The sequence below is a fragment of the Malaya genurostris genome, chromosome 2, assembly GCF_030247185.1.
Source record: "Malaya genurostris strain Urasoe2022 chromosome 2, Malgen_1.1, whole genome shotgun sequence".
Taxonomy (NCBI): Eukaryota; Metazoa; Arthropoda; class Insecta; order Diptera; family Culicidae; genus Malaya; species Malaya genurostris.
This window is the reverse complement of record NC_080571.1, coordinates 95,073,678-95,086,766: the sequence shown is the minus strand read 5'-3', so window position 1 is coordinate 95,086,766 and position 13,089 is coordinate 95,073,678. Positions and strand designations below refer to the sequence as shown.

Here is a 13,089-nt window from a genome sequence, read left to right as displayed (position 1 = left end):
CACAACAAGTATCACTCTTACCATTCATATCCCTCGCTTATGAACCGAAGGAGCAGTCCACAGATCATGCCAAAGATTTTGATCTGTAACAGAGAATGAACAATTTCGCTCTTGGTTCTCGCCGCGAATTGGGTTCTAAATTGAATGATTGAATTACCCCGTATTAATACGTCGTAAGTCGTTAGCCCACAGCACTCATCACTGAAAATATCTCGTATTCATAGTTGGCGGTTTTGCACGATACGCTACGTTTAATTTGTTTGGAAAATTGCGTGCCTTATTTTGGCATTGAATTTAACCTTAATGCTCGTTCATACAAAATATTATAGAAAACTTCAAGTTGAGTTAGTTATTTCATACTACTGAAAATTCGTATCATAAATTGCTTAACATGGTATGGAGAAGAAATTAAGTTCTATACATTCTTGTACAGGTCAAATTTTGAAAAGGCGCCCCATAGTAAAGTAAATCGTATTCACGATCTAATGAGGAACAGAAAGAGGAACCTTATTGTTTTTCGAAATACGTTGAAGATTTATACTGCACCATAAAACGCAACGATTTGAAAATATTCCTGGGAATAGTTAAGATTCTATGAAAAAAATCAATTGTTTATCTAGAGCTAAACCAGTTAATGAATTGGAGTCAGATGAATATTATTGGTCATCGGGCGCGAGTTTCACTAATCAGATTATTTTTGAATGAATCAATGGAAAGATTGTGCTGTATAAGCCCTAAGGTCAAACTAAGAGACTTTCTTTGCATTTTGCTTTCTAATGATTTAGATTACACTAAGCGCACATCATAAGTGGTAATTAGATCAATGTTCAAGATGATTACCATAATGGAACGAGACTGTCAATTTATATTTCATATTCTGTAAAGAATGATCAAATTAGTAGGATGAATATCAAATTAAAATGCATGCGTCGTCTCTCCAAGCATTTATGGGCTCCGCAGTACCTGAGAAATATCCACTTTATTAGAGCTCTAAAGTACGCGTGGCACTTTTTGGCAACTTGAACGTACAGAACAGGTTCTGAGAAAACTGTCTCACTGCTTAAAAGCTGTAAAAGCTTCAAAGTTTGTTCTGTTGCGTCGGGTGAACATTCGAGTATGAATAATTCCTTAAGCCAAATCTTTTTTTACGAACTTTTAGTTACTTGGGCGAAATACAAACTGTAAACATATCCTACTCTACCGAATTCTAGAAGAGAAAATCTTCAACATTGTGTTAGGTTCATCAATACAAAATTCTGCTTAGTAAGCAAGAAGAGCACATCTGGAAGAGAAAACGTGGCACTTTATATCCTTTATGTCGAAGTCATTAGAGAGAGATTTCTGTTCAGTGCTTTGATTCAAAGGATGAGATGATAATCTGTACCTTTGCTCAATTTTTGCTTAACACAAGTATTTCACATTTTCACACTAATTTTTGGTGATATTTTTTTGGACTAAAGCCAATGTGTGTCGAATTACGTTGATTGTAGGTTAATCAGAAAAATAATGGAGAGAAGCGTTAACAACATTTGACGTTTGATCACTCTGGCCGTCCAAAAATGTGAATTAAAAAAAATATTAGGCGAGACGAAGTTCGACGGGTCAGCTAGTAATTTTATATATTCTTGAAAAAATTTGTAGAAGAACTTTCACATCCACTTCTAAGACTATAATTTTTTTCTAAAACATGGAAATCATTTTTTCTTGTGTCAATATTTAAATCAGGCTCGAAATCTGAACTCCGAAAAAACCGTGGAATAGTCATTATTTCAAGCATTCCTAATTTATTTGAAAAAATGTTAATGATAAACTTTTCTAACAACTGAAAAAAGTAAAAACAAACAAACTGCATGGATTTTTTGAAGGTTGCTCAACTACAACAAATCTTCTAGAATTTATCACTTTAACTCTGAACTCTATACAGCGGCATTAAAGTTCAAACCTATGGAAATACTGTTACTAGTTTATAAAATGCAGAAATATGGCATAGAACAATACAGTGGCTCGAATCATATTTAATTAAACGTGTATGAGTAGTTGACTTTCATAACATTTTGCCTGAGCTGACGTACTTCAGAGCTCTCATCTAGGACCTCTTAACATTCATTCTGCATGTAAACGATTTTTTCTTCATACTCAAATATCTAAAACTGCGTATATATGCTAACGATGAAACTCTTCATGGAAATTAGAAACATCTACGACGCCGAAATATTCCAATATATTCTAGCTATTCCACAACAAACGTAACGAGTTCAGCAACGTATTACATCGATCCAGAAACAGTTCCTTTTGAATGCATTCTGTAAATTAAACTAGACAGCGTTTCCTCTACCATCGTTTAAAGCACGCACACTTAAAGATAACCGACATTATTTCTCAACACGAACGTTTTTATTGATTCGAACCACTGTGCATCGTTTGAAAGTTGTACATTGCGATGTTAGCTGAGAATTCGAACTGTATAATCATAGACGCCGAAACCTACATGAAATTTAATCATAAATCCTAGTCTGGGCCACAATATTATACGATGCAAGAAAAGTAAGTATTTAACCAGTACAAGATATCTATTCGAATTGAAAAATAGTAAAAACGTTATGGATTGGCATGGTATTTGAGGCTGCGGTTAATCTGAAGTTGCAATTTTTTCAATTGCTTCGATGAATAGCGGACCAGGAAATGTTTTTGCCTTTCTCATACAGAAAGGCTATACAATCACTGCGAAAACCGACTTTTAAACCGAGGCCTAGAGGATCAAGTGTCATATACCATTCGACTCAGTTCATCGAGCTGAGCAATGTCTGTGTGTGTACGTGTCAAATAATTTCACTAGGTTTTCTCGGAGATGGTATAACCAATGAAAGGTATCATGGTCTCAAACGGAATTCCTGAATTTCATCCGGATCCGACTTGCGGTTCCGGTGTTATAGGGTAAAGTGTGTTAAGTATTGTACACCGTCACTTAAACCAGCGAAACAAAACACGAAAAAAAATTTCGAAACTGGTCTCAAAACTACACAAATCGATAGCCATTATCAGTAGGCAACTAAACAAACCGCACCGGAAATAATGGACATATATTCCAAAATTGACCTCACTCACTTTTCTCAGCGATGGTTTGCCCGATTTTCACAAACTTAGATTCAAATGAAAGGTCTCACGGTCCCATACGGAATTCCTGAATTTCATTTAGATCCTACTTCCGGTTCCGGAGTTATAGGGTAAAGTGTGTTAAATATTTACACCGTCACTTGAGCTGGCGAACAAAAACCGTAAAAAAGTTTCTAAACTGGAGTCAAAACCGTTTTTTCCAATCTTAGGGTCAAATGAAAGGTCTTATGGTCCTACAAAAAATTACTGCATATTTTCGGATACAACAAAAATTTAAATTGTCGCTTAGAGTACGATGGCAAAATCGTATAAAATCTTAAACATTTGAATAAAAACTAGTAGAGTTTGTACGGCATGTTAGTTGGTGGCCGTACGAACCGACTTCGATTATACCGGTTCTGGAAGTACATATAATAGTGAACCCACTTCGTTTTCTTAAGGATGCCCTACTCGAGCAAAGCATTGTTTCATTCTGTATGTTATACTAGTTAATGCACAAACAATCCTTTGGCTTATTTAAAAATTCGAAGAGAAACATTTTGAATAGAATACCACAGTATTATATATGAGAAAGGCATCATTACACCACTAGGTGGATTAAAACAGGTTTTAAATGATAGTGGGATTTTAAATGATAGTGGGATTTGTGGGAATTTCTACTGTAATATATAGGAGAAAATAAATAATATGAGAAATAATCTGACCGATTGAAGAATTGCATTGACGAAGGCACATTTTTGGAAACATTTTCAATGCAGCAGTTAACCTACAATCGCTTGTGTTGAGAATACCGTTCGGTTGTACCTAGTCCTAATAAAATCAGAATATTAAATATCCAACACTTTTGTATTATTTCCGCTGGTGTGCCCATACTTTATAGGACAGTATTTGTTTTTGGTTCATTTATAGAGGTTTTAACCTTTAGATCATTCACCTCTTTGGGCCAGAAAAACTTTCTGATCCTATGTGCGGAGTTGGGAATCGACCTACTCATCACGCTATACCCGTACCCTGGATAGTCTTAATAAACATTTTCGGCAATATTACCTATGTTACTGTGTCATCAATCGACGTCATCCTAAGTAGGAATGTCGGGTTTTCGATCGATTAATCGATTAAAAACCCAGATAATCGAATGAAATTAAATCGATTAGTTTGAAAATAATATTCGATTATTTATCTGATCGAATAATTCGAAAAATCCATTGCAAATAATCGAATAATTATTTGAATATTAGAGTAATTCCGAATCTTAAGTGAGGTGACACCAAACAGAAGAAGACCAAATAGTGTACTACTGACTAATAACTTTATAATGAAACTTAATTTGAAATTGTAATAAATTATAATAATTCAAATGACACTATTATTGGATTGGATACGTATGAAATTTCATATTAAACCAATTTGAAACGGGAATCGTCAACTTGCGTTGATTGTACATGACTGCTCGGAGCGGGTTTTGAAACGTTCATAGCTGTTATTTGATAACCCACCTCATGACAATAATTTCATCGTGCAACCAACGATTCGGATTCTGTATTTCCCAGCACGTAAAATATCTAGCATTTTTTTTCCTATGCAGAGACGCGGTTGCAATATACCTACTTCAACAAAACCTATTCTAGAGTGAGCTGCTTGCTGTATGGTACAATGGTTGCATCAGCTATTCTGCAGTTGAAATATAATAATAGAAATATTGATTCTAACTTCTGCTTTCCCCCTGGAATGAACTTATTTTCAATCGTAGACGAATGATAGAGCGGTACATAGTTGTTGTAGTTGTTGTTTTCGACGCTGTCGTGGTACGTGCAATTCCAATACTAGCGCAGCAAAATTCAACAAGCGGCAGGTCAGGGTCACGTTTCCGGTCTACCCGGCGAAAATGTCGCAAATCACAACAAATATCCGCACGTGGTTTCATCACAGTTGCTAACGACTTGCTGTTATCTAACTAACCAACATAATAAGTAATTTCCCTCACCATTTCAGCCTGAGGATATTTACCGAATGAGCCGGCACTTTGCAAAAAACTTGTAGATGGTATGCCGCCACTTGTAGATATTTGTTGCATGTATTCAAATGAATATTGCCATTGAACTTGAATCATTGCCTAACAACAGTTGCTATAGAAGCGGGAAATTTGGAACACGTGGGCGGTGCGTAATATATACATTTCTAAAGCTGCACGTATCTGCCGATATTATATTATTCTAGGTTATCGATTTGAAAGAGTTCATTAGTAGGTGAAAATGTTCGATAGAATATATAATGTATATAACACACTGGTCAAAATCTGCAATTGAAGACGCAAAGCAACAAGTTTTTTTTATATGTTTTAGAAGAGACAGTAGAGTTGATTTAGAACCCGGTTGGAAAACAATAATGTTATTATTTATGATAAACCGCTATTTTGCTCGGCAAAACAATACAACCAATGAATAGTTACTAACGTTTTATGGAAGTTTATTTATCAGTTAAAATCAGTTTCCATGGTAACATACTTTCGGGCATGCTTATTAATTATTTAGACCAAAAACAGCCCATGGAGTTGATCGCGATGTGGCTGGAATTATGTACAATGTAACAGCTGAGCGTGCGCTGGATGCATTTTTAGATGAATGAATGATTCGAAATGATAAGTTGTGCTTTATTCGTTTAACCAGACCATGGGAACCACATATATTTTGTTGAATTTTTGATCGATTTTTCACTTAGGCTTTGGACGTCTTCAAAGGAGGACGAACTTTTTTGACTGTTTCAACTAAACTTTTTGCAAAATTGAGTCTAGTAAGCTTTTTAGATTTTTATGAAAGTTTACTATTATCTGTAACTGAAAACGAATTTTGATTAGATCAAGAAACTCCGAACGATGAGGAGCAGCAGGAGCAGCAGCATCAACTGCAGGCACCATCGTCCTTGGAAGCAGGTGCACGTGCAGGTCCTCCAGAAATTGCTGTTGAAGAAGTAGCTGCTGAACCCGAAGGTGAGCAACATATGGAGAACAGTGATCACAACGAACAGCACAGTCATGAACAAGATCATGATCATGATCATGAACCTGAGCATGAGCCCGCACATGATCATGAAACCGAAGAAGAGGAAGAACAGGAAGAGGAAATATCCGAAGAAGATATGCTACAGGTAATTCCCGGAAGCTGTAGATACCATAGATTCTCTTGTTGGCAGCCTCAATTTTATTGCATTTTTGTTGAAAGGTAAAGTAAAAATAAAATCTCAACACTCATTTCGATACGTTTGTCGAAAACTAGGTTATCATCATTCGGTATTGCAACAATTGATTATCAAATTCACTGTAAATTTTGTGCACTTTTTCTATGCACCGAATAACACTCGATTTGAGACGCAAAAAGTTGGCCTTCGGGTTCTGCTATCAAGCTTGTCAGTATTATAGTTATTTTTATTGTTTGGGTTTTGATTGATCAATATTTTGGAGTGGCTTTCATGGGCTTGGCTCATTTATGTGTTTTCATATATTTTCCTAGTTCCGTGTATCAGCCGGCTACGGCAAAGGTTTGGAGGCACTGCTATTTTCAGTGCACACAGAATAATTACGAATGATAAAATGTGACAACTACCGGCCAAGTGAGCTAGGATTGTCATTCGCATTAAAAGTTTAGTAATTGCATGGTTATAACAGCGGTTCTTCGTGATCGGAATATAAAATCTTGGGTAGTGTGTTGGAGTCTAGAACATAGGAATATAATATGAATAAAAGTATTTATCCGTTAGCCGAGCACAAGAATTTGTATACCTATGGTCGCTGTCAGAGTAAACACGTTTTGCGTAGCAAAACAAAGCGATATTCAATGCGATGTATTGTTAACGGTTCGCATTCACTCTAACAGGTTCGCTTCGATCAAATTGGCACGCAAGTGTTGACGTTTCGCGTGACGCTTGCACACTAACAGCAGCCTAAAGTTTCTGCCAGAGTGACAGGGTAACGCGAAGCGTCAATCAGGTTACATGCGATCAAGTTACATTTAATCACAGCCACCTTGTCAGAGCACTTCGAACCGCTTCGCAAATCGTGTTCTCTCTGGCATCAACCTAAACATTTTGTCAAATTGAGCGTGTTAGTGTATTGACGCTTAGCGCGACGCTTACATTCTGGCAGCAACCTAATACGACTTTTCGCATCGTTTTGCTGCATGTGCTGCTCAAATCTTGCCGCCGCTAGTTCCTTAACAAAGGTAAATGTACTAAGATAAGGTAAATGCTTTGGGTAAACCGGTCAAGCGAGGCGGTAACAGTATTGTAAATTTTTCTTCTGAAAATTATCAATGTAGTGCAGCCACATAACCAAATCCATGATGGCTCGATGGCCCAAAGGCGCAGTGTTCTGGGAGAAAGATAGTTGATAGTATGAATTTCAACAATGTTAGCTTTCTTTGTGACTTATTATGATCTGACTCGTGGGCGTCACATCAATATAAAACTCTAACCATTCTAACATTTTCCGATAGTACTAAACATAGAACAAAACAGAAAAAAGGGAAGTAAGGAGTGTATCGAAAATAAGCTATCCACAAATTTTTCTTTGAAATTATGATAAAAAACGATATTTCATTCCAACTAAAAATTGATCCTTTATTGTAAGAGGTTAAATTTGAGCATAATGAAAACCGGATAAAATTTAAGTTATTCCTTCACGAGTTTTCGAACTTTTGATCGAACGCTCTTCATCAAGTTCCGGACAAGTTTTGCATCGCATTTTTTTTACGCTAGAGTCCAAATTTGTTTGGACTGCATGTTCCAGATGCCTTACCAGTCTTCTTGAAAACTCTCTTCACGATTGCCCAGTAATGGGTCGATGGGTCGAAGCTGAGGATAATTTGGTGGATTGATATTTTTCTCAACGAAATGTATACCCTTTTCCGCAAGCCAATTAAGAGTGGTTTTGGCATAGTGAGCCGACGCTGAATCTGGCCAAAACAGTGGAGGTGAACTATGCTTCTTATATACACGTAGAAATGTCTTCTGGAGACACTCAGATCGATAGATTTCTGCATTTATAGTTCCGGTAGTGTAAAAAATGGTTGACTTCAAACCACAGGAACATATTGCTTGCCATACTAGTACCTTTCGACCAAATTTCTCCACTCGAATCGGCCTGTCCGCATCGCTTACATCCTCCCCAACGACGACAGTAAAGTATTGTGGACCTTGAAGAGCTCCTTTACATAAATCTTATCGTCCATCAAAACGCATGCATCCGGACACTGCAAAAGACGCGAATACAATTTCCGGGCCCTTGTTGCTGCTTGCTTCTTCTGTTCTACACTTTGTTTCGAGATTTTCTGCTTCTTGCAGGTCTTCAGGTGATTTCGCCTCTTGATACGCTGGATTAATCAGACACTCGTTCCTGCTTTTTTGGCCAAATCATGTATTGACATTGATTTGTTTTTCATGGTTAGAGATACCACGTTCTGGTTCAGTTTCGGGATGGAAGAACAGGGTTTTCTGTATCTTCCTGGATGCTCATCCAAAGAATAGTGTTCCCCAAACTTATTAATGATGGTTTTAACACTGGCATGATGAATTTCAAACCGCTTCGTCAATTTTCGCAATGTAATACCCTTCTCACTTAGCCATGTGTTCAGAACCTTAATTCTCACTTCCTTTTCAATACGCGACATTTTGAAAACGCAGAATTTCAACCGCACAAACAAGTAAACAAACGAAAACTGACAGCCAAGCTGATCGAAGCATAAAAAACCATCAAAAATACATGCGTACAACACAAATGTATGTGGATAGCTTATTTTCGATTGCGATGCGTTGCGATTTGTAAAGCGAGGTTTGTAGTAGGTAGTGAAACAATATGACAATATGATATGTTTCGCACTACTTAATCAGGCTGCCTTCTGGATCGTGTTCTTACAAGTACCAGAATACCCTGACAAGTAGCTCTAAAAATGGGAAGAATGCCAATTTTTTTCATCGCATTCGATTGTTAATAACTATCACCCTGATCTTCATTCATGAATGAAAAAAATTACATATGTGCTCAAATGGTGTATATTCATGACGGAACATACCGTTTATTATAAAGTCTAACAAGAAAAAGTATAGCAATTCCGAGAACAAAACTTGGCCAACCAGCCCCGGTCTCCCCTACTATGAAATCCTCTTATTGGGATCTTGTTTTCGCCTTGCTAATATTGTCGAATCAAATTTAATAAAAATTAAATTTAATTCATACACGAACACTTTAGAAGATGCATTTTTACATCTGTACATATAGAAGACTCTAATTTAAACTTTGTTTGATCCAAAATGTATGCATTTACGTGTATGAATATAGCAAAACAAATATCCGCATGCTCGTAGATTCTTTCTGTTCTGATATCATGTACAATTTATCCGTTTCTTTCACAGAGTGCTCCTTTTTGAACAAAAAAGTCCAGAAAAGCTTCGATTTGAAATTTGTTTTTTGCATGGAGTTTTGTTTTTGAATTGACTGTACATATTTTTGCATTGCGTTACCTATTTCACGTTATTTATTCCAGCAAACAGTGAGAAAAGCATTCTAAGAGCGCATGTGAATCGCTGTACGTAGTTATTTCGACAGAACATACGAACACGAACTAGAAGTGTATTTAGTGTATAGTAATTTATAGACTATGAAAATACTTTAAAAAATTAACTCCTGTGGATTCAGAGGCACACAATCAGTGTGGGTAATGTAATTTTGAACTCTTTTACCCTCTTTTTGCATATCTCGTGTGACCAATAAACAACTCAACACTTTTTGAAACTTGACAAAAACGTTTTCCAAACGATAAACCATTTTTTTGATCACGTATCCACGGTGATACTTGCGTGCCTCGAACAATCTGAAACTTGAATCTCGTCACGATGGCCGAATCACCTGACTCACAGCGCCGCCGGGAAGAATGCGAACGAAAGGCGCGTCGCGGTGAAATGGATCCTCGGTTGGAGTTTACTTTCCAGCTACTGATGGATGCCACCGGGTTGCCACGCCATCAGATCATGGATCACATCTTCGAGGGAAATATGGTGAGTAGAGATTAAAGAATGTTTCTTTTTTCAAATGTCACTTTGATTGAGATGATTTTTTGTTAGAACAAATATCAGTCAGTAGCAGGTGTTTGTTGTGTTCGAGTTGGGTATTTTCGGAATCGTAAACTGGGGTTCGATAAAGGTGATGTCGATTTGTTTGATCATGAACTAATTGGAATGGTTTTCAAAGTTTCAAAGAGTTTTTGACGCATTTTGCATTGTCACTTTAGAACAAACAGGCGCAAGTGGCACAGTGGGTTTTTTGAGATTTGTTAAAAATGTTAATTCATCATCCTGCTGTAGTACGGCTGTGGATAAAATCTTTATCTTTGGGAACATAACATGAAACTTTTTCATTGTAATCAAAGCTTGTGAAAGTCGGTTGATCAATCGAAGAGAATTCGAAGTGAGCTCTATTGAAGCTACGATTACATTAGCCAGTTTATCTGCACAAACTTGTGCAGTTTGACTGTAATATAGTGTATCGATTTGACTGCCCATCTGTATGCAGTCAAAGTGTGCAGATTATCTGTGACAATGTAATCACAGTGTGATCATAGTCGACAGACATACAGTTGAGGACTGTACAGACAAATTTGGTTGTTTCTGAAACTGTTGTGCAGAAGTTGTCTGCCACAGATTCTATGACAACCAAAAACTTGTTTATTTCATCCAAACACAAAGCAAAACGTTCCAGCATCAGTGTGAGAAGTGAGTAGACGTAGTTTTCCTCAAGAGGTTTGGTTTCGTGATCAATTTTCTTCTAATGTGTAGAAACCAGATAGTAATAAAAAACCTGTTTTAATCCACCTAGTGGTGTATTGATGGCTATCTAGTATTACTCATATTCTCACATTCTCATATATGTGGTGTTCTTCGAATAATTTTTATTGCTTCTTGAAAGAAAAAAAAATGATTGCGTATCAATTAGTACAACCAACAACCAACAAAATGAAACAGTTTTGCTATTGGAAGTACTTCTGCAACAGATGTAAATGAAGTCGGTTCGAATGACCATCCGTAACATGACTTATAAGGTGTATTGATTTTAGTAAATTTTATAAAATTTTATATGATTCGACCATCGTACTTTAAACGATAGTTAAAATTTTAAATACTTATAATTTAAAAAATGACATAAATGAATTTTATTAACACTTGCATCCGCGCAAAGTTCAGGAGTTTTGACCTTTCATTTAAACCTAAATTTGTGAATAACAAGTCAGCGACCTCTACGAAAAGTGAGTGAATTCCATTTTTGAGTATATGACCACTATTTCAGGAACAGGAAGCCGGGAAAAAAGTATCTAAAATAGATCGAAATCGATTAACAAGTATTAGACACCACTTCTATCTCTCAACCACGTGTACTAACTTCTCACCGCGTTGTCAATGTCGTCATTTCCGGTCGAAATAATGCAGCTTACAGCACATTTCGCAGAATTCTTAAAAAAAATTACTACTGAATTTTCCGAGCTCCCCCTTCCTTTATCGTGAATGTATGGATTCCAATGGATTTCCAGAAGCATAGTACTGGAACTTTTAGCTAGGATGAAATAAATATGAAAAATTAAAAAATGAATTAATGAAAAAAATATTAACCACTCCAAATTAAAAAATGCTGAACGATAACAAAAAATTTACTTATATGAAATTTTTTTCTTGATTTTGTAAATATTTACCGAGTTTCTAATAGCTTATCGTTCTATCATTAGATCGATAATTGAATTGATTACAAAGCGTTTGGTAATAAAATTGTGGATCTGTCAAAATCTGAACTCTGCATCAAAGGAAATCCATACCGTTATACCATATTTGAAAGAGCTTGGACTGGAGTCAACCTTCCCAAATTTCAACCCTTTAATTGTCATATTTAGGTAGGATGATCCTAGGGATTTTCATTGCATTTGGTTTTTGAATCTACCATTCCATTTACAATTTATTGAAAATGTATTTGTTGCGTGAAAAATACTTAACAATTGCGAAACATATTTTTTCACGCTTTTGATCTCGGTGCCACTCTGGATTTTTTAGTAATAGCAGATATATCCATATGATGTGAGTGTTAAGACACAAATGTGTAGATAATGAACATATGATGTGAAAGAATCTAAATTTTGTGTTTGTTATGACATCTGCTAAACATATCTAATATAGAACAAATAGCCAAATGATCAAAATCAGTTTCAAAGTTCAAGAAGGATACAATCTAAGCACTTGACTGGGAGCTTCTCCCTCACCGTCGTGTTCATTTATTTTCGACTACTATTTGTATCAAACGACACTAAATCAGTAAAATACAGATAGGAATTAAGAAACAGAACAACCAAAGTACTGTAACAAAGATGAAATATTTTATTATGTGATCACTTGAAATGTAAATCGTTCAGAGATGAAAAAGGAAAGAGAACAAATATGAATTTCAATAAAATGACTACCATTTGTTTTTATCGAATAGCCACGCATTGATTTTGCACCATTTCAATTCCTACGAAGAAGTTGAAAATTGGATGTCTGATTGGCAAGGTATCCACAAATTGCCAGAAAGATGGTCACTATTTCGACTATTTTTTTTATTTTCTCATTCAAAATAAACGTTTCATTTTAACAAAAACACGCTCACTTCATCCTTGGTTAATACATAATTTTTAGTTACATCCGGTTTCATATTTTTTAAAAATATGGAAAAGTTCAGTATTTGAGATTTCCTAAAATAATAACCAATACACCATGCGCCTTCGGGCCTCGGAAATTTTTTCTAAAGTTTGAGCGATTTCTATGCCTATTTTTTATGTTTATGAAAGAGGTAAAAAAACCGAAGCACATTTATATTCCTTCTTTAAATGATTCCAAACACAACGAACTTCCTTTTATGAGACCAGATCGATATTATATCATAAAACGATATTCCGAGAAAAGTTCTCTGCC

At 36.0% G+C, this 13,089-nt stretch overlaps 1 protein-coding gene across 1 annotated transcript in view; it reads left to right on the top strand.

The window, feature by feature from the left end:
- Positions 1-5,767: 5,767 nt before the first annotated feature.
- LOC131432477 (dynein axonemal heavy chain 5) overlaps positions 5,768-13,089 on the top strand; it is a 110,990-nt gene continuing 103,668 nt past the window's right edge. Inside the window, exons 1-3 of the mRNA XM_058598782.1 lie at positions 5,768-5,904; positions 5,969-6,258; positions 10,021-10,158. Of these exons, the coding sequence (XP_058454765.1) occupies positions 6,112-6,258; positions 10,021-10,158 (285 nt within the window). The 5' untranslated portion in view covers positions 5,768-5,904; positions 5,969-6,111. The remainder of the gene's footprint in view (positions 5,905-5,968; positions 6,259-10,020; positions 10,159-13,089) is intronic.